This window comes from Lutjanus erythropterus, chromosome 20 (genome assembly GCF_056507025.1).
Source record: "Lutjanus erythropterus isolate fLutEry1 chromosome 20, fLutEry1.hap2, whole genome shotgun sequence".
Classification (NCBI taxonomy): domain Eukaryota; kingdom Metazoa; phylum Chordata; class Actinopteri; order Lutjaniformes; family Lutjanidae; genus Lutjanus; species Lutjanus erythropterus.
The window spans coordinates 18,465,155-18,486,391 of NC_139336.1; the positions used below are offsets into that span (position 1 = coordinate 18,465,155).

The 21,237-nt window shown below is 38.9% G+C and overlaps 3 protein-coding genes across 4 annotated transcripts in view; 1 reads left to right on the forward strand and 2 right to left on the reverse strand.

Annotated features, from left to right (window-relative positions):
- Positions 1-14,065, reverse strand: part of abl1 (abl oncogene 1, non-receptor tyrosine kinase) — a 46,420-nt gene extending 32,355 nt beyond the window's left edge. For both annotated transcript variants that reach the window (XM_084745417.1, XM_084745416.1), the window contains exons 1-2: positions 12,624-14,065; positions 9,879-10,262 (exon numbers count right to left, since the gene is read on the reverse strand). In XM_084745417.1, coding sequence (XP_084601543.1) covers positions 9,879-10,005 — 127 coding nt within the window. In that variant the 5' untranslated portion in view covers positions 10,006-10,262; positions 12,624-14,065. The remainder of the gene's footprint in view (positions 1-9,878; positions 10,263-12,623) is intronic.
- Positions 14,066-14,572: 507 nt separating this feature from the next.
- On the reverse strand, positions 14,573-18,978 carry exosc2 (exosome component 2). Its single transcript, XM_084745810.1, has 9 exons — positions 18,747-18,978; positions 17,659-17,760; positions 17,469-17,514; positions 16,812-16,901; positions 16,644-16,709; positions 16,483-16,551; positions 16,141-16,317; positions 15,747-15,875; positions 14,573-14,981 (listed from the first exon to the last, which is right to left on the reverse strand). Exons 1-9 carry the CDS (start codon positions 18,866-18,868, stop codon positions 14,901-14,903), a joined length of 882 nt encoding a protein of 293 aa, XP_084601936.1. The 5' UTR covers positions 18,869-18,978; the 3' UTR covers positions 14,573-14,900.
- Positions 18,979-20,394: 1,416 nt separating this feature from the next.
- The window catches only part of ric1 (RIC1 homolog, RAB6A GEF complex partner 1), a 43,396-nt gene continuing 42,553 nt past the window's right edge, over positions 20,395-21,237 (forward strand). Inside the window, exon 1 of the mRNA XM_084746195.1 lies at positions 20,395-21,045. Within this exon, the coding sequence (XP_084602321.1) occupies positions 20,905-21,045 (141 nt within the window). The 5' untranslated portion in view covers positions 20,395-20,904. The remainder of the gene's footprint in view (positions 21,046-21,237) is intronic.

Genomic DNA, 21,237 nt, shown 5'->3' on the forward strand with positions numbered 1-21,237 from the left:
CAAAAACGGTGGTATATTGCGCAAGTAAACAAAGTCACGATTCTTTCCTATGGAAGTCAATGGAAATACTAATAGGCTAATGTTTAACCCATTACCTCACCTCTGACTGTGAGCTTGCTGAAAACACTCCAGTGATTGCCTGAAATGTGATTAGCATAGTTCTAAAACCACGATAAATACTTGTGTGGAGTCTGACTTATCATTAGATAGACAAAATAGATTATTCTGGTTCATATAATACCTTTTCCAAACACAATTTTCAACAAATACTTAACAAGTTACTAACCTTGAGGTCTGTTTCTGTGGGAAATGTCTGAATTTGTGGAGAACTACCTTGACTTTATCATTCACACGTGTACCACTTTAGATCTAAACATGATAAAATACTGTATATTTGTCATGCTTTGTGCACCAGCACATGGCTGCCATTAGTGTCTTGAATTCAGGTCCATGTGGACACCGATTACAACAGTTAAAAAGAGGGAACTTGCGAGGCACAGACTACCTTGATTTATACACACAGCTGTTTTGACTAGTCATCGGACAGGGTGGTAATAAAGTGGACTCCTTTCCAGGTGGACGAGACTTGATGAGAGGGGAAAACAGTCACTAATCAGCAATGTGTCATCCGGTAAGGGACAAATGTGCAAACACACACAAACACACACACACACACACACACACACACACACTATTGTGGAGACATAGCCAGCCACAGTGAGGGACAAACCACCAGGAGCCCAACAGCTGGGCTGAATGAGCATTGCTAGGAGGCGCCTGCTGTGTGGGTACGTACGTGGGTGTACATGCACACACAAGCACACACACACATACACTCCCCCCCCCCCCCAAAATCTTCAAGACCCAAAGGGATCATGGGAGGAGATTTGGTGTGTAGACTGTAAAGATTCCTCAAGTTCCAATCAGTGACAGACGAAAAGAGAAGTGGATGCGCTTGCTGAACGCAGCTGCTGCAGGAAAAACGCACACACAGAAATCAAATGATGTCACCGAAAAGCTACACACCAGGAGGGGACAGACAGGCCTAAAAGACAACCATTAAAAATACATTAAACACAATCACTTAAAAATTAAAGCCTATTCATATGATTATTAACAAAACCTTTACAGTAGATCAAGATTCATGATTACAAGTCCGGCCTCAAACATAGATATTTGTATGCTGCTGGGACACACTAGTGACACACTCCCATAGTCTTATTAGCTAAATGTAATGACTCCTCTGATAGGGCTGCTGCACCATTTTTCACAACTGACACGGTAAAGGTAAAAACAATCTTGGGGAGAATGGCCAATCCTGCTTTTTATTTTGATTATTGAAATTAAATGTCATTTCTATTGATTTACAATTAGAAAAGAAACCATGACACCCCTGATCTGAAAAATATGATTAGTATGCCCGGGCATCTCTTCATTTATAGTGATATCTTGTGACACATTTTACCTTCATCAAAAATAGCAGCTCCTGCGATTTGCATAATATTTTGATTAATTGTTCAGGCCTTATATTTGCTTCTGTCTGGGGGTGGGAGATATGGATAAAATTTAAGTTGCAGGGATGACTACAGGTGCTTTCAAGAATATTAACACAATGGGATAAATTGTCCAATATCCAAAATCTATTGATACAATATCTAGTCTCATATCACCATATTGATGTAATACTGCTATGTTATTTTGCCTGATTTCTGGCTTATCTGTATCAAGTTTCCATGGTCACTTCTTTTTTGATAGACAAAAATAGACAGATGACAGAAAATGAGTGGCAAGAGATGATAACATGCAAAAAAGGTCCCTCGCCACACTTGAACCATAAACGCAGTGGGTCACGGACCCTACTTAACCTGTAAGTCACCAAAGCGCCTCCCCATGTTAACATATTTTCCAGTTTTCCCTTTAATGTCCTCCGCAGACACAGCAGTCAAATGGTTTGTTACTTAGTTGCCCATAGATGAGTGTTAGCATGCTGTTTTGTTTTTTTTTTGTTTTTTTTTTTTACAGTTTTCTGCCCCGTTCATGCTGCTCTGGCAACCAATGACCGTGAGTAGAAATGAGCAAATAAAGACAATGAACAAGTGGGGTGTCATCTTCCTTCATTCCCATATTACAGTCTGCCTTGAACATACTTGAAGCTTTGCCAGGCTATTCTGCAAGCGTCAAACAGGGAAAAATTGTTGGATGAAGCTTATGAGTAAGAAGAAAAGCCCTGTTGTGCCCTTTACTGAAAGCTATCCAAGCAAGAAGTAACACCAGAGATCCCTACATTTTCTGTAACCTTACTCGTCTGGCTGATGACCATATGTTGGCACTGTTCTCTCTTTGTTGTCTATGAAGGAAACCTAGCTAAATGTGAGGGCAATCGGTAGCCAATCACATGCCAAAACCGCTGTCTGTTAAACCCCTACAGGGTTTCCAGCTGTTTTTGTTTTCCAGTAGTCCAGACGTTTTTGGGGGATTTAAAGCTAATAGGTTAAGCTTTATACAAATGTGCATTTTAATGAACAAAATTACTTCAGAGCCTTGCTGCATGGTTTATACTAAAACTGCATTACTGAATCTTGCACAACGCATTTGCTTTGAGGCAACAGAATTTAATTAATGCACTCCCTGCATGTTAAACTTCCATTCAGTTGAGATACCCGTGACATGATATGCATCCATGATTATAGTCTATGATGTGGTACTCCACATAACAGGGATTGTATGGTAACAAACAGATTATTTTTATTATACGTTTGAGGTTTAATGTGTGTCTTGTGGCCTGCAGATTTTGATCTAACCACTCATGCATTAAAACAAAGGAATTCAATAAAAGTTTATGCGATACAAACTTTTTTGATCATGAATCCTAATGTTACTGTACAGTTCTGTGGATTATCAGTGGAGTTCAAACTACACTGCAGAATGGTGCCTCTGTTAACACAGAGAAACAGACAGACATATGTCATATATGCTTGTCTCCTCTATCAAATATCTGTCATTGTGCTTTATTATTTTGAACTATGAGGAACTGTCCTGACACCGTCTTTGCTTCTTTATCTCCTGGGTGCATTAAGCTGATCAAGTCTGCTGATCGCTGTAGCATAAAACTTTTTTTAATTGTTGTAAATAGCTGTATCCTTGTCCTTAAAATGAATACAAAAAACCTCATATCAAGCACCATTTAGTATGACGTTATTGTACAGACCAACCTGAAAAAAGGCAAGGATTTTTTTTTTCCCCAGGGGACAAAATTTTATGCAAGAAATTAATTTTTATTACATTATTATTACCGCTTTCACTACCTTTGGGCCTCGAGTCAAAAAAGTTTTGACTGTCTCTCCACAAACAGAAATGGACCCAAAATAATCTCTTAAAATTAAAGCTCTAGGTGGCTTTCAAATTTGTACTCGAGCTAATAGTTTATATCTAAGTGATCCAGTTAGTAATTGTGTGTGTGTGTGTGTGTGTGTGTGTGTGTGTGTGTGTGTGTGTGTGTGTGTGTGTGTGTGTGTGTGTGTGTGTTTTGTTTTTTTTTTACTAATATGAGAGCTGATCAGAAAACACACTGTTTAATGTTTTGATATGGGAATATTGGACGAATGATCGAGATTAAAAAAAAAAAAAACAAGCTAGACAGCATGAGCCATAGACAGCAAAAGTGGGCCACAGCTAATTTCTGAACAATTTACAAGCTCTAATTATACTGTGTTATCATGACAATACATAAGGTGAATGCTCTTGGGGGGGCTTAATGAAATATAATATATAAAATAATTATTTTTCAACAGAAATTATATCTAGGTCACAACTGCAATGTTTCCCACAAAAACACATTAACCTCATAAATAAATGTTACCACCAGGGGGCAAATTTCCCTTTAACCATCAAATGTGGGCACAGCAATTACTATGTTACCTCCAAATCAGACAATATTGTTGTGAGATCCTCTTTCCTTTGAACCCTAAAACCTTCAAATTCCGCTCTGCTTTCCTCTTTCCTGTCAGCCCTTTTCAGGGAATGGCAGGAAAACAATTGAGAGGCATCATTCCTTTGTTGAATACTCTCACACAGCAATTCCACTTCCTGCAGCCGGTCAAAAACATTCCAGACTGGTCAGCCGTCACATATTGTTGTGCTATGCACTGTAACTGACACTCAAATTACAGGAGGAGGGACGGAGATGCATATGTGATGGGAGTATAAGAACAGTGGTCCCAAGAACAATCTCAACGCTTATGTTGACACCAATTATGATCCCATCACCCTGGTTCTAATTGTTTTATTTCAGTTAAATTAGTTTTGGAGTCACACAGACAATTGCACTGGTGTGGCAGGAACAAGCTGCAGTAGAAAGCAAACAGATATAGTAATAATTAGATGGATAGATCGGCCTGATATGGGCCAATCACAGATATATTTTCAAAGTATATGTTATCTGATATGCACCAATATGTAAACTTTTATATATATATACATATACATATATACACACACACACACACATATATATATATATATATATATATACATATATATATATATATATATATATATATATACACACACACACACACACACACACACACACACACACACACACACACACACGCTCCCTGGCAGGTGCAGATGTTGAGAGGTTATGCTTCTTGTTTCATCACCTGCTCCTAAATGACTGGTAATATTAAAATATTCAGCAATTGACCAATACTGAACAGTACTGAAGTTTACGTAGCTATTGTTTTTATTATTATTTTATTCTATTAATTTATTAAGTTCTTTATGTAAGAAAGCTGCCTTCTGAGTACCACACAGGAAATCCATATAGGAACAGTCTTTTTTCATTGTAGCTCAAAAATTCACTTTATTAGCCACCATTGGTAATAGGTAAATTTTCTCCCTTTAAGATCAGTAACTGTCTCAAAAGTGACATATCACATGAGCTCAAGTAGTTATGGATGGCTACAAATCTGTAAAACAAATTTTTGCAGAGATAAGTGGCTGAAATTCAGCAATGACCACAGTTGAACACACTTATCATCTATCCCAGATGTATTTTTGTATCTATAAGTAAACATACTACATAAGAGGAAATTAGACTACAAAGAAGTGATCAAGCACACTCTTGTGTTGTGCTCAGACCTGTTTTTTAAAACAGGCCTGGTAACCCACTTCAGCTTGTAATCTAGACCATGATTCATCAAGGTCTACATACAACTTAAGGGGATACTCAGTTTATCTGAACCACACACAGAAAAACTGCTGGAAGCACAGTGTGCGAGTTATGGTTCCAAAAATCCACTAACCTGCTCAATCCTTATAATCTGTGCTAGCTAGCCAGTGAGATCATACCTCCCTGCTGTACAGTACACACTGGGTGCCAAGAGCAGAGACAGGTCTTTGCTTGCCCTCCACTGCCTCCGTCTCTCTCCCAGGCAGCTGCATGCAGAGGTCTGAACCTGCCTGCTGAGAATCAGCATGGCGCTGGCTAGCCCAGTGTTAACTAGCTAGGGCTCATCAGGAAGAAAAAGAAAAACATCAATGTAAAATCATGTGTTGATATTGCCCTCCTCCTGCACTGTGACTCAATTCCCCCTCTCAGAGTCGAACCTGCTCATCACAGGAGGAAAAGGGGCAGAGAGAGAAAACAAGCACGCTCCATGTCACTGACCCTTTGCCAAATTCGATCCATTTACCGGCAAAGGCTTTCATTCTGTTTTTCTGACCTTCCCTGTCCTGTCCCCCTCTGCGTTATGCAAGACTTAGAGTCAGTGGAAAGTATTCCTGCTGAGGCAATCACAGCCCTACAGACACATTTGGTAAACTTATCAGTTAGCTGGATGCATGGCATGCATCTGGTTATATGGCAAGTGATCATTTTAAAAAGTTAAAATTGTTTAGATTCATCTTTCAAGTGAAGCGTTCCATTTTTCTGAGCTGATGACAATTTTGTTCTGCATTCAAATAAATTGTTTACCTCACCAATAGAAATAGAATGATAGAAATGTCATGATCCACTTCTAAATTTTATTTCTTCATTGTCCAAACCTCACATCGAATATTCATTACATTATTAAGCATCAAAGCTGGGGCAGTTAAAAGACAAACCCTATAGGCATACATGTACAAAAAAAAAACTATTCACAATTTTATTTTGATTTATGGCCCCTCTGTATTATATTGTGTGTTATACTATTCTGGAAAATATATCAAGACATAGCCCACCATGAAGGCATTTTTATGAGCCAAAACTAGTAAATAACAAACCATTCACTATAGAAACAAAAGGTGAAGTAACTGATGATGCCATGGTTTCAATGGGTTATGATTGGAGCTACAAAAGCCTATTTTCTGTCCACTGCCATGCTTTAAAAAACAGCATCTAATGTGGCATTAGACAGAGCAAAACGTAATAGTCTTATCAGGAAAGTAAACCAGGAAACAGACACACTGCTTTGTATTTATGGACTACATGTTAAGAAGAAACATCATCATTACATCTATCACAGTGGATATAGTGTCATTGTTTTGCAAAGCATGGTGAGGCTCTGTGCCAGCAGCAGACTAGCCTTCCCCAGAGGCAAAAGAGGCTCCCTGAGGAAGGTGTGCAATGACAAAGCTTTTCTCATGCAGCATGGGCGTGAGCAGCTCATTCAGACAGGGCCATGTTTCAGCTACAACTTTGGCTACTATGGCTGTGTCATTTCACTTACTCATTCACTAATAATTCCAGGTATTTAAACTTGCCTTTTATCCCTGTTTGTGCAATGATGGTAGTTAGCTCTCAGTTAGCTCCCTGACAATCAACTGAACAGTCCTTTTCAAGATGCATTATGGAATCATTTGAATCCACTATACAGGGCGAACAACTCTGGGTAACAGTGGTAATATTTAGAGAGCAGGGTGGCCGATGGCGACTATATAATGCAAATACCAAAACAATGAAAACTCATCTATAATTCCATCATTTCATGCACTTTACAATCTAATATATGTGTTTATCTGAGCCAGTAACATGTTGCAAACAGAAAAATAAATTGAGTTATGCTGTACATTTCAGAATGTGTGTAAAAAAATAACCTGCAGATTAATTGTTAATGCAACTAGTTGTTACTTGAAGCCTTAATCATCTGCCATGTCCAGGATATCTTACTTCACTTTGCAGTACACACTGCACACCATCCTGTACAAACACAGGAGGAGGCAATGTTGAGCTCTGCCACATTACAAAAGCTCCTTGACATTACAAATGTGGTGATGTTCTTAAATGCCTGTTTCTGATTGCTTCTCAATCTGTTATTCGGTCAAGACAGGCTTACCAAGAGCAGGGGAACGGATGGGGACAGACCCGTCTTTTACTGTGTGCCCTATGCTTAAAGCTGTCCCATAGCATCCTCAGGCCAAAGTACTCAGTTTTAGTGCACTTTCCCCTGCAATAGGGTTGGACGATCGGAAGAATATATCGTCTATTGACGATGGGCTGAATCCTTCACCGATTGCTTTTTTGTGGCTGATTTTTGTGGCTGATTTTTGTGGCGTCTTTTTATTTCGCTAATGTAATAGTCTGCAGAGTGACAGCGTCTGCTCTGCACCGCGCTCTCATCCAGCAGCGCAGTACACATCCACTCAGCCGACCATGAGTGCACTGAGCTGGGAGACGAGTGAGAGGAAAACAGACTTTTTATGCTCTTTTCACGAGGATTTATTTTGACCAAACCAGAGTTGGTGATTGTTGGAAGAGTGGACAGACTTGCAAAGACAGTTTTGGTGAGTTTTACACTTTTTTTGTTAAGTTTAAATGAAGTGTGTTTTCTGAGGAGTTAACGAGCCAATTAAGGTCGTCTTAGTTTGGTAAAAGAGAGAAACTTGAATTCAGAAGGTGAACGGTTGTATTTCTTTGTTTAAAACCTCCACAGTCTATTTGGCATTTTATATTTCATAATATTTTAATAGAATATCTAATATTTGTTTTGTTATTTTCATACCAACACAAATTTTTTCTCAGCTCACATTTAAAGATCCAGTAAGCGATTCTGGAAAGAGACCGTTTATTGTTGAGTAACAGTATTTGACGGCCTGAGAAGTAATAATAAACTGTCTTACCAACCTGTGATTGATTGATGAAAATCTCCTGTTATCAGTTAAATTTTATAAAGCCTGAAAACAATAAGAGGTGTACAAATCTAGTTTTCTCTCAGACCACTTGAACGACTTTACGGTGAAAGATTATTATGGAACTTTTTTTTTTTTTTTAAAGAATTCATTATGTATAAAACATTTCCTTTAACATGAAATACAATGAAATAATATAAAATACTGCACAGTACAATACGATACGATATACTTTATACGCAGCTGCACAGTAGTTTAATTGTAACTGGGATTTTGGAAATGATAAAGTGTTGAATGAGAAACGTTAAATCATACTGGCAATATAAATATAATTATTAGAAGTTCTAAATGTACAAATCAAAAGCTTTTTTTAAACTTACAATATGAGGTGCTACTGTCACCACAGCTGTGAACAAATTTCCAGATGAAAATGGGAATTAAATGTAAATCAAAAGTTAATGAGAAAATGCTTGTTCTGTTAACTGTAATGTTAAAATGTTGATGTAACAGCATGCTACTTCAAATAACAGGCTTTACAGATGCATAGATTTGGTGTTTTGTAACATTTAACAGGTAACAGAAACTTGCTACTCTGTCAGTGTGTCAGTTCAAAACATCTATTTTTTAGTGGATGCACCACTACAGACCACTCTAAGTCTGCAAGACCCTTACTGCTTCATTACACTGAGAGTACCTCATTTGTTGATCAGTTTAGTATACCAGAGACACCAAGTGAGCCAAGATTACACCATACTGGTTAAGGCTTATCACCCAGTATGTGCTTGATTAAAGGTGGCTGTGCATAAGTGATTGTGTAGCATTACAAAACAAATCATACTCTGTTTTGGTCAAGAGGCAGACAACCGATCACAACAAAGACCAAGTCAAAGGTGCAAATTTATCATGCCATCTCCAGGGGGCAAATCTGACAGCAAAGAGCAGCTTCATGAGCTGCTTATATTATTAATACTATTGGTGTGTGGTAAGTTTGATTATAAGCAGTTAAAATGTATTATTGCATGCTTTGAAATGAACCCACTTCAACTTCTCCAGGTTGTGCAAGCGAGTCTGTTGTTCTGCTGGCAATCTGCATTCTCAATGATGCAACCACAGTAATGTTGATCTGTACATTCCTGTGATTTCTATTTATGCATGGTAACATCTTTGACATCTTGGATTCTTGTTTTTGTGAATACCATCCACCTTTTTCCCTTATACATACAATGGTCAGACCACTCTACTCATTTTCATTACATAAATATGCTTTTCCACCTCAAGTATCTGAAACTTTTAGCTCCAGGAAATACTTTTCAGCTAAAAGGTTCCTTCAGCTCATTGTTGTCAGCATTTTGATTTTAAGTCCAAAGACCCATGAAGATTAGGCAAATTAGTCCGCTGACTTATGAAAAAAACAACAGCTGCTTTTGCATGTCATATTTGCACATGACTACACAATAACAATAACTCCATGTAAAGTGACTGACATGCAACATTCATCATATCATTATAACATTATTCATTATTATATCATTATAACATTATTAAGTAAAGTGGCAGACAGACAAAGGGAAGCACAAGACAGAATGGCTTCAGTAGTTCTTGACCTGGGACAGTTGGGCACCTGATGCTTGAAAAGGCTGTAATGCTAACCCCTGACATTCTTATTAAACAGGCCTAAACAACAAACTGATAATAGTTCAACAAACAAATCTGCTGTCGATGAAAACCAACCTTACAAAGCTCTTATCAGAACCATTGATTCTTACCGTGCACAGCAAAAACATTACAGGGCTGCGTTCCATGGCGTGAAGACTCTCTCTTCCCACCTTTGATGAAGGCCGGCAGACTGGGTCTCCTCTGTTCCCCTACAAACTTCCCCGGCTGCTGCCCCATAAGGGCAGGGTGCCAGGCCGCAGCCGGGACTCTCCAAACTGGACTCAGTTGCTCACTGTCCAACAGTGGGCCACCAGGCAGGGAAGGGATTGGGAGAAGACAGGAGTCCCTTTCCCTGCCTCAGTCTGTCCTCTCCTGGGGTATGGATGATGCAGGCCACCTATGCAGATCCGTTTTACTCCAAAATGTCTCCTTTTATCGTGCATTAATGGAACCTGAGTGCTTCACAGGTCAATGAAAGGGGATTTCAAAGTAACCTAGAGAGAAAAAAACATCAAGTATCAATTCATTAAGTGCAATCTGGTTCTTTCAAATGGAAAAACTGCATTCAGACACCTTAAAAAGTGTACAAATGATTGTGGCCTGCACTTTGACTGCAACACACTCACAATGAAGTAGAGATGAGTTAAACATGTCCATCCTTGAGTTGAAACATGTCTGATAAGTTTCTGTGACAAACAGCTCTCTATGTGCTAAACATGCTAAAAGTATGCTCTTGTTTGATTTAAAGGGATAGTTCAATCAAAAATGAAAATTCAGTCATTATCTACTCCCCCTCATGTCGACTTAGGGTCAAGTTTAGTATTTTAGTCCACATAACACTTCTGAACACACTTGACCCCAAAATCAAATATACTTATTTTCCCTCATATCCCTAGTGCTCTTCATCTATCTAAATTGTTTTGGTGTGAGTTTCTGAGTTTTGGAGTTATCAGTTGTAGAGATGTTTGAATTTTCTTGAATATTATGGACCTAGATGGGACTCTGCTTGTGGTGCACCAAAAAACACCATCTCAACAGCGATATCCCGAGGAAGTGATTCTACCCACGGACAAGATGCCCATGCTTGTGTCAGTATGGGATGTAACCAATAATAGCATCCTCCTTGCCTTAAGCTGGAAATATACTTGCTTTTAACTATGCGTTCACATACGCACCCTGATGCATCCCTACGCTTCATGGCTGCCTCCCGTATCCTGCGTCCATTTGGAGCGATGGTTGTGCGCGTCCTCAGAAATTAACGGTATGCATACGCAAACACAAACACATGGTTAAACAGCAAGTATATCTCTGGACTTAGCTGTAACCTCTCCTCCATGAATAGATACATGCTCCCTTCTGTGTTGTAATATGGCCGGCATTCGATAAAAAGAAAGTAGTTCCTACATCAAATTGCTCACAACAAGGTCTGTGGATTAATATATACAATATTATACTACTATTGTAGCAATAGAAATTAGACATCTCTAAACCACTGCAACTCCCATTAAAACAATTTAGATGGATAAAAAGCATGGCAAGTAAGAGAAAAAATATGTATTTCTGATTTTGTGGTGAACTGGCCCTTTAACTATATTGTCAGTATACCCGCATTCCCTGAGCTTCCTTCTGTATACAACCCAATTCCCCTGTTATAACTAAACAGCATATAAACAACAAAGTGCTTGATACAAAAACAAATTACTTTGAACACATACAAAATTGTGGGTGCAGCAGAGCATTACTGTTATAATGAATCTTATTGTCCCAAGACAATTTATTTGTATTACTAACACAATGTCAAAAACATTAAAGGGACAGTTCACCCCAAAATCAAAATGCATATTTCTACTCTAGCCTGTAGAGCTATTTATCCGTCTAGTTTGTTTTGGTGCAAGTAGCTGATTTTTGGAGATATCACCCATAGATGCCTGCCTTCTTTCCGGTATAATGGAACTAGCCTTTACAACATAGAGAGAACCTAGTTCCTACAAGAAACTGCTCACAACAAGGGCTGCGTATGAAATCAAATACTATATACTACATACCCAAAATGTCTACTATTGAACATACTTTTGCATAAATAAACAGTAGCATATTTTTTTCATGTCACATCACTTCCTGAGAGCCTCCTTGCCAGGTGGAGATGCGTAACCGTGGCAACCCATGCCCACAATAAACTAACTGATATAAAATATTCTGCATAGCAAATTAAACCTTACCTAAATTTAAATTGAAGCCATTCTAACATGATACCAGAGATGTCTTGTTCACTGTCTGTCTTTGCCTGTTATGTTACTATTGTTGTCCTCACAATTGCATTGCAAGACATTTATGCCAATGCAGTGTCCAGTGCTTGCATACAGTAATATTTCCTCTGAAACAGTATGCAGCTTGCATACTATTGGTTTCATACAAACTAAAAACTGCTTACTGTTTTAGCAGAAATAATATGTTGGTATGACATTTTGGATGCAGCCACAGTCTGTGGATTATATTGAGTATAACCAGGTCATGCTCTCTGGAGAAAGACATTAATGCTGACCTTTTTAAATATATTTTTTGGCACTTTGAGCACCACAAGCCAAGTGCCATCTTGTTCCCTTATATTCAAGAGAGGGTAGACTGCTCTGCAGCTCTACCTCTCGAAATCTCAGCATCTCACACCAAATCAAACTGGAAAAATAGCACTACAAGCCAGAGGAAAAAAAATGCACTTTTGATTTGGGGGTGAACTGTCCCTTTAAACCATCACCAACAAGCACTAAAGTGAAAATGGCAGACTTCGACCACATTTCCCAAACTTGCACTGTAGTTACAAACTTATAGAGAAAAGACAAGTGTACGTGGAAACTTACACGGCCATAGAAACAAGTATGTTGTTGGTTAGCAGGCGACCTCAAGCTAACGTTGGAGGTAGCCATGGAAGCTAACTAACGTTAGCTGGTGGTATGCAGCAGCGCTAGACCCTTAAATGCACATCGAGCACTCAACAGTTGGATCTTGCTGGGTCGCTGTTCACACGTTCGGACAAGTGCACTTAACTGTCTCGAAAAAACATCCCTTGTCACCACGATTTAATGTCGTGCAGGTAGTCTTTCCAAAGCCAAGAGTTAGTTTCAAACTTCCGTGTCCACTCTTCCCGTCTTGCGGAGTTTCTTCCCCTGTGGTACCCGAACTAAAGGCACTTCAATCAAGGAGGTGAAGAGAGATCGAGGAAACTCAGCCGGCCGGACAGCGACGACTCTTTCTGCGGACACTCTCCTCTGTTTGCAGTCTGCGAGCTCTTCGTTAGCGACCCCTCGGTTCGCGTACTTATTCATCGCTTTCACGTGAAAATCTCAGCAATAAACTTTGGCCGAGTGGTAGTAGTAGTGTCGCTGGTGCCGCCATACTTCCATACGCAAGGTGGTTTACAGAAATATGTGGGTGGGGCGACGTGTGACGTCACGTGCGTGCGTGGGCTAGTACATACAGGGGACCAGAGCAAAGGTTTTATTATGCTGGGAGAGCAGGAGGACAGAGTTACTGCAACTACACAGTGAGGGAAAGATAACTGGAAAACACAACAACACTACATGCTTTTTCAATTCACAGGATTTACTTGTTTTTACTGTCTGCTGGCTGTTATTAAAGGTAACTAAATACAAAATGATAGTGTTTAGAAAGGGTGAAAAAGCTTCATTTTGTTCTCTGGACCCCCACCTCACATCTTGTAAAAAAAAAAATGTGGGAATCATATGTAATACGATGATGATACTGTAAAGTATACTGAGGGCCTTTTTTCATTATGTACACTAACAACTATGGACGCCGGTGTGATATTTAAGTAAAGTCTGTAAGTCATTATAATGTGAAACTTTCTCAAATAATGACTTACTGTTTCAGAATGAGTTAGTATCTCAAAATAATGACCTGGTATATCAAGATAATAAGAACCTTTCTCAAAATATTGAATATGTCAAAATAACAAGTGCTTCAACATGACAAACTTTGTTAAAGTCATTATTTTGAGATACTAAGTTATTATTTTTGATACAGTTTGTCAAGCTACTAAGCAGAGCTAGACCAATATACCGGTCGGCCAATCATCAGCCAAATATTGGCCTAGCATGGCTATATTGGTCTATATCTGTATTGGCCCTATATGTTGTCTGATATTGTTCTTACAGAAGATAATGCATCTGTTTTACATTTCATAGGCACTTCATGTATATTAGATTCCTTTCTTAATTCAAGTTCTTCTATTTGTGTGTTTTGTTAGCTATTATTTATAGCCCTGGTGTCTTTTTGAATTTTTGTACACACACACACACACACACACACACACACACACACACACACACACACACACACACATATATAGGAATAAATCCATCAATAAATACTGGATTTTTTTTTGCTTCATAATATCAGTAAGTCAGACCCCCCAAGTCATTATTTTGAGATACTAGCACATTATTTTCAAATACTTAACTCATTATCTTGAGAATGTTTCACATTTTCATGACTTACAAGATCTTTTTATTCATACAGGCATCCACAGATAACAAACTGATATAATCAATGTATTAAAAAAATATTCTGGTTGGACTTACCAATTTCACCAGATTAGTTCATTCAGTATTTAATAAGTGTTGACAGTCTCTCACAAAAATAAACATTTGGATGATGTGCCACAATTCTGCAATATAGTTATTTCTGATTGGAAAGGATTGCTTTAACATATGAACTAAAACCCTTTATGAAGACATACGTTTCCAGACATGTTTTTTCTTTGTTTCATCATTATTCAACAAGACACGCCACACTGAGAAGTACCAAAAATGATAGAAAATGTATTATATAAAACAGTTTTTGTATAACACCATACATTATACCTCTATCCTCTGTAAAGATTAACAACAGCTGCTCTTGTGATGTCTGAATGTTACACAATTCAAAAAGTTACCCAACAATAATCAGTCATTATGTTAGATAAAATACACCTAGAGCTGTTCAACAGACTGTCACAGTAGGGAGGGTGCTTTGAAAAAAGGCCGGTTCAGTCCTCTGATACAGGTGGTCAGTCCCTGACATCGCCGCTTGATGGGATCTCGCTTTTGCGACGCGGTCACAGTTAGGCTTTGTGCTCTTTAACCTTCCTGTTCCAACAGCTTCTGTTGCGTCAACATTATAATCTCCTCCATCACTTCTGGTTTCAGGATGTCCTTGACCTAAAGAGACAACAAAAAGCAGATAATTATATATCAGTGAAAAATGTCTGACTTAAACACCACAAATATTGCATGGATAAACAATATTTATATATTAAAAGTTTTACTGGCATAAATTCCTCAATAAAAACAAACCAGCAGAACGACGCATAATGTAGATTTGCTCTCACACTTTCGGATTATTTTAGCATTAATAGTGAATATACTTTTGTTTTTTGTTACTAAGTCAAACCATAGACACAGTTTTTAGCAATAATGTCTGCTTCAGTGTACGACAAGTTGCAGCTTAAGAGCAGACTGCTCAGTAACCCATAAAACAGCTGGGTTGGGTTTGGTTACCTCGAGTTATTAGCAAGAGAAAAACATTTGGAAATTAAGATCCACACAAACAATGAAGTGTGCCACGTAGATGTGTTAACAGCAATATATTAATAGCATATGAGCTAATATACCAATATTATATAAGCCGTATTTATGAGAAGCATTAGTGATTAAGTCATCAGTTCCCCGCCCAAAAGAGCAATGAAATCAACTATGTGTGTTCCACACTGTGTTACAAAGTTGTGAGCTGCAATCAATCACTTCTGTAGGTTTTCAATATGGCCACCAGATGGCACAATACATCTCAGACACTTTTTTTATCTTTTCATTGCCATTTGTGAGACAGTGAGTGCAATTCAAAAACAATCACTTGCTGCAGAAAACTGACATAAGTGTTTGTTTGTTTTTTACAGTGCATGACATTTTTATCTGTCTGCTTCCTACCTGGTGTTGAACCGAAGATTCATAGCAATAGAGAACGCTGGTGTCGTACAAAAGGACCTTGTGTGCAGCCAAAGCCAGAAGGCAGTTTCTCAACCGGGAAATCACCTCTCGATCTGCCAGACTGACAGGCTGAAAGGGAAGAGACAAAGACGCACAAACAAGTGAGTTCAACATGTACACATAGACATACAATTTAGGTACAGTAGATTCCAGTCAACTAAAACCACATTAGCCCTCTTTGCAGATTGCTTGGATATTGAACGACACAGGTGCATTTCTGAGACAAACTGAGGATGTCAGTATTTTAATAACATTTCTATTCCTACATCCAAACTTCACTGTTAACTTCTTCATATAAAGTGTGTCTTCTGCTCTTTGTGGGTTCTGTTCCCACCTCTAGGCTGGTGTAGAAACCCCCAGCCTCCTCCTCCTGTCTTTCCGGTGTGGGATACAACCACACAAAGCCGTTATTCCCGAGGATGATGGATGCACCACATGGCAGGTTGTGGAAATGTGTTTTCTGCCTCTTGATCAGAGATGGAGAAAGCTGTACCAGCACTCCTTGACCCAACTGATGGTCAGAGAAAATAGAAACAAGTTAAGATAGTCAAATAAGGAAAGACAATAAAGTATTACTTTGTTCTGTGACATAATTGAAGCTGCATCATGTAAAGCAAGAATGTAATGTTATTATCAAGGAGTAAAATCACTACTTGTGTACACTGGCATAACTTACCTTTCCATACTTTAAACTTCGGGTGTGAAGTGATAGGGCTCCATCCGAGAAGACGGACTGCACCTCTGCCTGGAAGCACAGGGAAAGAGCAACAACAACATCATAAGTGAGAATAATAAGACAGAGCAGCCAATGAAAGGTTATAATAAACTGTGACTTACACTGATGAGATCGCCCTCCTGAAGGTATTCTCTCATGGTGAGCTCGTCTTCTGCTGATCGTCTCCTCTAAAAATAGAAACCACTTTAAGCAATAAATAAAAGTTGGATTTTAACAAACTTCCCCATCCTATGGGATAATACTAGTTCAGCTATCAGTTTCATACATACCAGCTCTCCTCCAGGCAGATTGACTGAAGACAATAAAAGGACAGAGTCCAGCCGAGAGTTTGTCTCCACTTTCCACCGTTTCTGCTGAACCTACACACAGTAAAAGGAAAACTTTCTTCCTATCAAAAATGACAACAGTAATCAGAGCTCAGGAGTAACTACCTGCCTGTAAATAAACTGCAATCTCTTAGTTACTCATCAAAATGCTGATGATTACAAAGGCATTACATGCAAATATATTATTTTCAGTAAAAAGCTTAATATAGAGAATTTAACATTTTGTTGCTTTACATCTTTTTGCCATGCAGGTGTGGACAATGTGGGTCAGAAAAGCCATTGGGACAAATTTCAGTAGAACACTATTCTCCCCAACACTCTGACATTACTGAACATTACTGTACAGTGTAAAAATAGATTGTTTGAAATGCCTGATGTCAAACCTGTGGCAACATCTACAGGTAAGTTAATGTAACCAAAACATGTCACATAAAATAAAGTTGTTAAGTTTAAACTGCCTGGTTTAAATGTAAGTTTTAACAGAGTAACTAGTAATCTATTACATTTCAAAACTAACCTTCCCAACACCTATTGTAACCATATAGTTTTGGTATACGTTTAAAATGTCAGACATCACATATTAAAAAGTCAGTGCCTTACCTCTGTGATTCTGCCAACGACCACGTCTCCAACCTCACCGTTGAACCTGCAATTCAACAACAACGATTATAATTTACTCAAAAACAAGAGCACATAAACCCATTAACCTCTGTGCACACGTCAGTTCAGCACTTCCATGCCCACTTGACTTTGACTGTAAATGTTAAGGAAATTCAATTTAATTACGTACCTGGTCTTAAGCGGTCTAACACAGATCAGCTTGTCTACTCTCTGCACCTCTCCAGCAACTGAAGCCGTCAGTTTGTCTTCATCAACATAGGTACCATGACCCCTGAGGATAATTGGTGTATAGCAGTGACAATGAGGAACACAGCCAAACAGCAACACAGCAGAAAAAGCTGACTTAACTATGACCCACCAGAAAGTGTTCACAGACAACACAGTTGGGTTGAACTATTAATCGAAATCGCAACATGTCCTACTGCATTTTTAAAACTGCAGGAGGCGCAATGTTTGTTAAAGGCTAGAAGTGTGTGAAAATACCATTTTAAATTAAATATTGTTGTACTGCATTGATTTCTGGCCATCCCATCATATTCTACATACTTAAGAAAGATCTTTGTTTGGTACAGGTAAATGCAAAAATCACACCATAATCATTTCGGTATGTTTTTCAATGAAAATGATAAAATGAGAATTAAGGATGGGCGATATGCCCCTACAATAAAATCATGACAGACAGGGTATTTCTGCAATTATGATAATAGTGACGAAACAATTATAATTTTGCTCCTGTTCAGAGTTCCTATAAAAATTTCACTTACATTAGATATTTTATGTCAGCCTCAACAGGGTCTAAATCTACATAAATGGTACAGTTAAACAAACACTATTAGGTTAATTTGGGAGAACAATCAAATGCCCTCTTAGGGAGGCAACTTAAAGTTAGTGCAATATTTGTTTATATGCATGTAATATGGAATTTTGTGTAAACTGCTTTGGCAACAACATATTTTTGTTCATGCCAACAAAGCCATTTGATTTGATTTGGTGCCTCTGCTGACTATGGTCATGTCACCATCTATCTATTGAGCTATCTATTGATTTTTCCCCAAGTGATTATTTCTCTTTTTTTTTTTTACTGGGCATTAACTGTAACTGGGAGTAACTTTTAACAATAAGCTTTAAAGGCAATATAGCAATACAAGAACCAATACCACTGATCATCAGGACCCTTTTCATTGATTTCCTTCCAACATGGTGAGGCCACCACAGACAGCAGCTGATCACAGCACCGGTCAAACAGCCACTACTCACCTCATGAAACCAGTGTCTGAAGTGATAACATCGCCGGGAACCACCAGATCTTTTCGGTCAAAAGCAGAACCGGATAGAGATACTGCTTTTCGAATAGTTGGTAATCTCATGTCAGCGGCCATGCTTCTGCTGGTGCTGCTTCGTGTTTTTCTTCTTCTTCCACTTCCCTCTCTGGCAGTTACCAAACTATACGTGTTGTACCGCCACCTACTGAAGTATGAGTTTATTTTTATTTTTTTTCCTAAATAACGTTACCGGTAGTTTTAGAACAACTTAATAAATCTATCAACCTGTATGAAATGGGGAATACAACACTGGTGTAGTGCTCCAGCATTGATCGGCTAGTTTGCTCTACTCGGTACAAATGATTTTTTTTTTTCTTCTTCTACGTTTTTCTCTTCTTGGTTTCTAACGGTAGTGCCGCCACCTGCTGGTCTGAAAAGTGTACCACAGATTCCAGCATCCTATCACTCTTATCTAGTTTTTCACTTCTAAAATAATGAATAAATACAATTATTAAAAAAAAAAAAAAAAAGATAACGTGTGACAATTCATGATACCTAAGACAGTACAGAATGGTTAATTCTGGTCTTTAATCCTTAATTTCTCGTGACTGTCTTGGATGTTGCATTGGAAAACATTAATTTGTAACAATGACCTCATCTTTCTCTTAACACTAATAGTAGTGTGGTTTGGAAATGAAGGATCATTAGAACAATTCTGCAAACGTTAAGAGGAAAACATCACCGAGTTCACATATGTGCACTAGTTCTTAGACAGCTTGTTTTGATAATTTTAGCTATTTATCCAGAACATGGTTTGTGTGACATGCATGGAGGGATTACTGATGGGGCCTACTTAGCACAGGCCCAGGGGGCCCAAGGTGTCAGAGGGCCAGAGCATCTGTTTGAAGTGACAGTTAACATTTCTTTGTGAAAATCAATCACACAACTACAAAGAGACACCGTGTCTCTTTCAATATGAGTGTGCTCCTCTTAAATGTGGAGTGAGGGGGTCTTTCACATGTCTGTGCCAAGGGCATGTTGTCTCATAATCTGTCAGTGGTGGCAGGAATAAATATATTTTTAAATGGTGCCAGTCAGTGTAAATTTAATGCCATTTATTAAAGAGAATTTGCACATCAATTTCTGTTATGTCCAACTTAATCATGAGGTTCTGCTGACTAAGTAGGGTGCTTTTTTTAGTTAAGTTTTTAGATTTTAGATTTTTACTTTTAGTTTTTGTTTTATTTTACATTTGAAGTTGACCCTGTAGTGCCTGCCTTGCAAACTAACACTTTCTTTTTATATTATTTTATTTCTTTGCTCTGTTTTGTGTATGTACAGCACTTTGTAACTCTATTTTGAAAAATGTTACATAAATGAATGATTACTATTATTTTAAATTTGATTTATTTTAATCAGTTAATTTATTTATTTCTTTTCACGATCAGTTGCACTGCTTGCAGTTTGGATGCGTACTGTGATAGTGGATATTGCTCATACGTGTTTTTCCTGCAGGGTTTGCTTTCTACCACCAGATGTCAGCATCGAGCCATGTTGCCTTCAACGCAGCTACGTTTCAACCAATGGTTTCACATAACGGAGGGGTGACGTCAGATGTCAACACTACGCAAACGTCTCCATCCTCGCCAATCAGCTTTGAGACGGGCAGATTCTTGTAAAGATGGCGACGACGAAGCACAGAGGAGTGAAAAGTAGACGCTTAACCGTTATTAAACACCGCTGGTCCAGACACCGTTGGAATTGACACGGCGGCGGGAACGACAGTTAATCGACCCGTTTGTCAGCCGCAGTGCGCTGTTCGGTGCTGAATGGTGTCCCTGCGGGCCTGGCTGCTTTTGTTTTCGGTTTGTCGTTGCTTTGGACAGCTCATTAGCTTCAAGTTGGAGAGCCAATGCTAGCCCACGGCTAGCTGTGTAGCCCCATCGGCTGCTGGGATCTTCCTCTACGGCGTCCGTAGATTGATAGCCTGACCAGTGTTTACGCTGGACTGCATACTTAAAGTTCTATTTTTATTTTCGGAAATCGCACCCATGACTCAGTTGGATTAAAAGCACTGTGGGAGGAATACGGGGCACCGACGATCTGGCATTGCGATACTGTTTGGAGTGTCGAACCGGAGTGAGTTTGCCGTCATGTATTTTCTCACCGGCTGGCCCCGGAGGCTGCTTTGTCCGCTGAGAAGTGAAGAGGAGCCCTTCCACATCCAGCCCAGCTCCCAGAGGTTTTACTTCGCCGTGCTGTCAGAGACTCAGCTCAGCATCTGGTTCAGTCGGGTAAGTTAAAGCCCGGTTCAGTCAGGCTCATGAACTCAGCTGACTCCGGACAAAAACAATGCGTGTGATGCTCCTGACATTTCGGATAATGTGCGCATGTTGCACACAATATACGGGATTACCCGTGCTATCTTTTATTTTCAAGCAAAATCTGCAGTGCTGCGTGGCAATCTGGCTGTCTGCCCTTCATGT

What these genes read in the sequence shown, in the direction of transcription:
- exosc2 (XM_084745810.1), bottom strand. Translation starts at nt 18,868, where the DNA reads ATGGCCGCTGACATGAGATTACCAACTATTCGAAAAGCAGTATCTCTA. An exon ending in TCAGACACTGGTTTCATGAG is followed by an intron (nt 17,761 to 18,746) that starts GTGAGTAGTGGC and finishes AATTATCCTCAG; the next exon opens with GGGTCATGGTACCTATGTTG. An exon ending in ATCTGCCTGGAGGAGAGCTG is followed by an intron (nt 16,710 to 16,811) that starts GTATGTATGAAA and finishes TTCTATTTTTAG; the next exon opens with AGGAGACGATCAGCAGAAGA.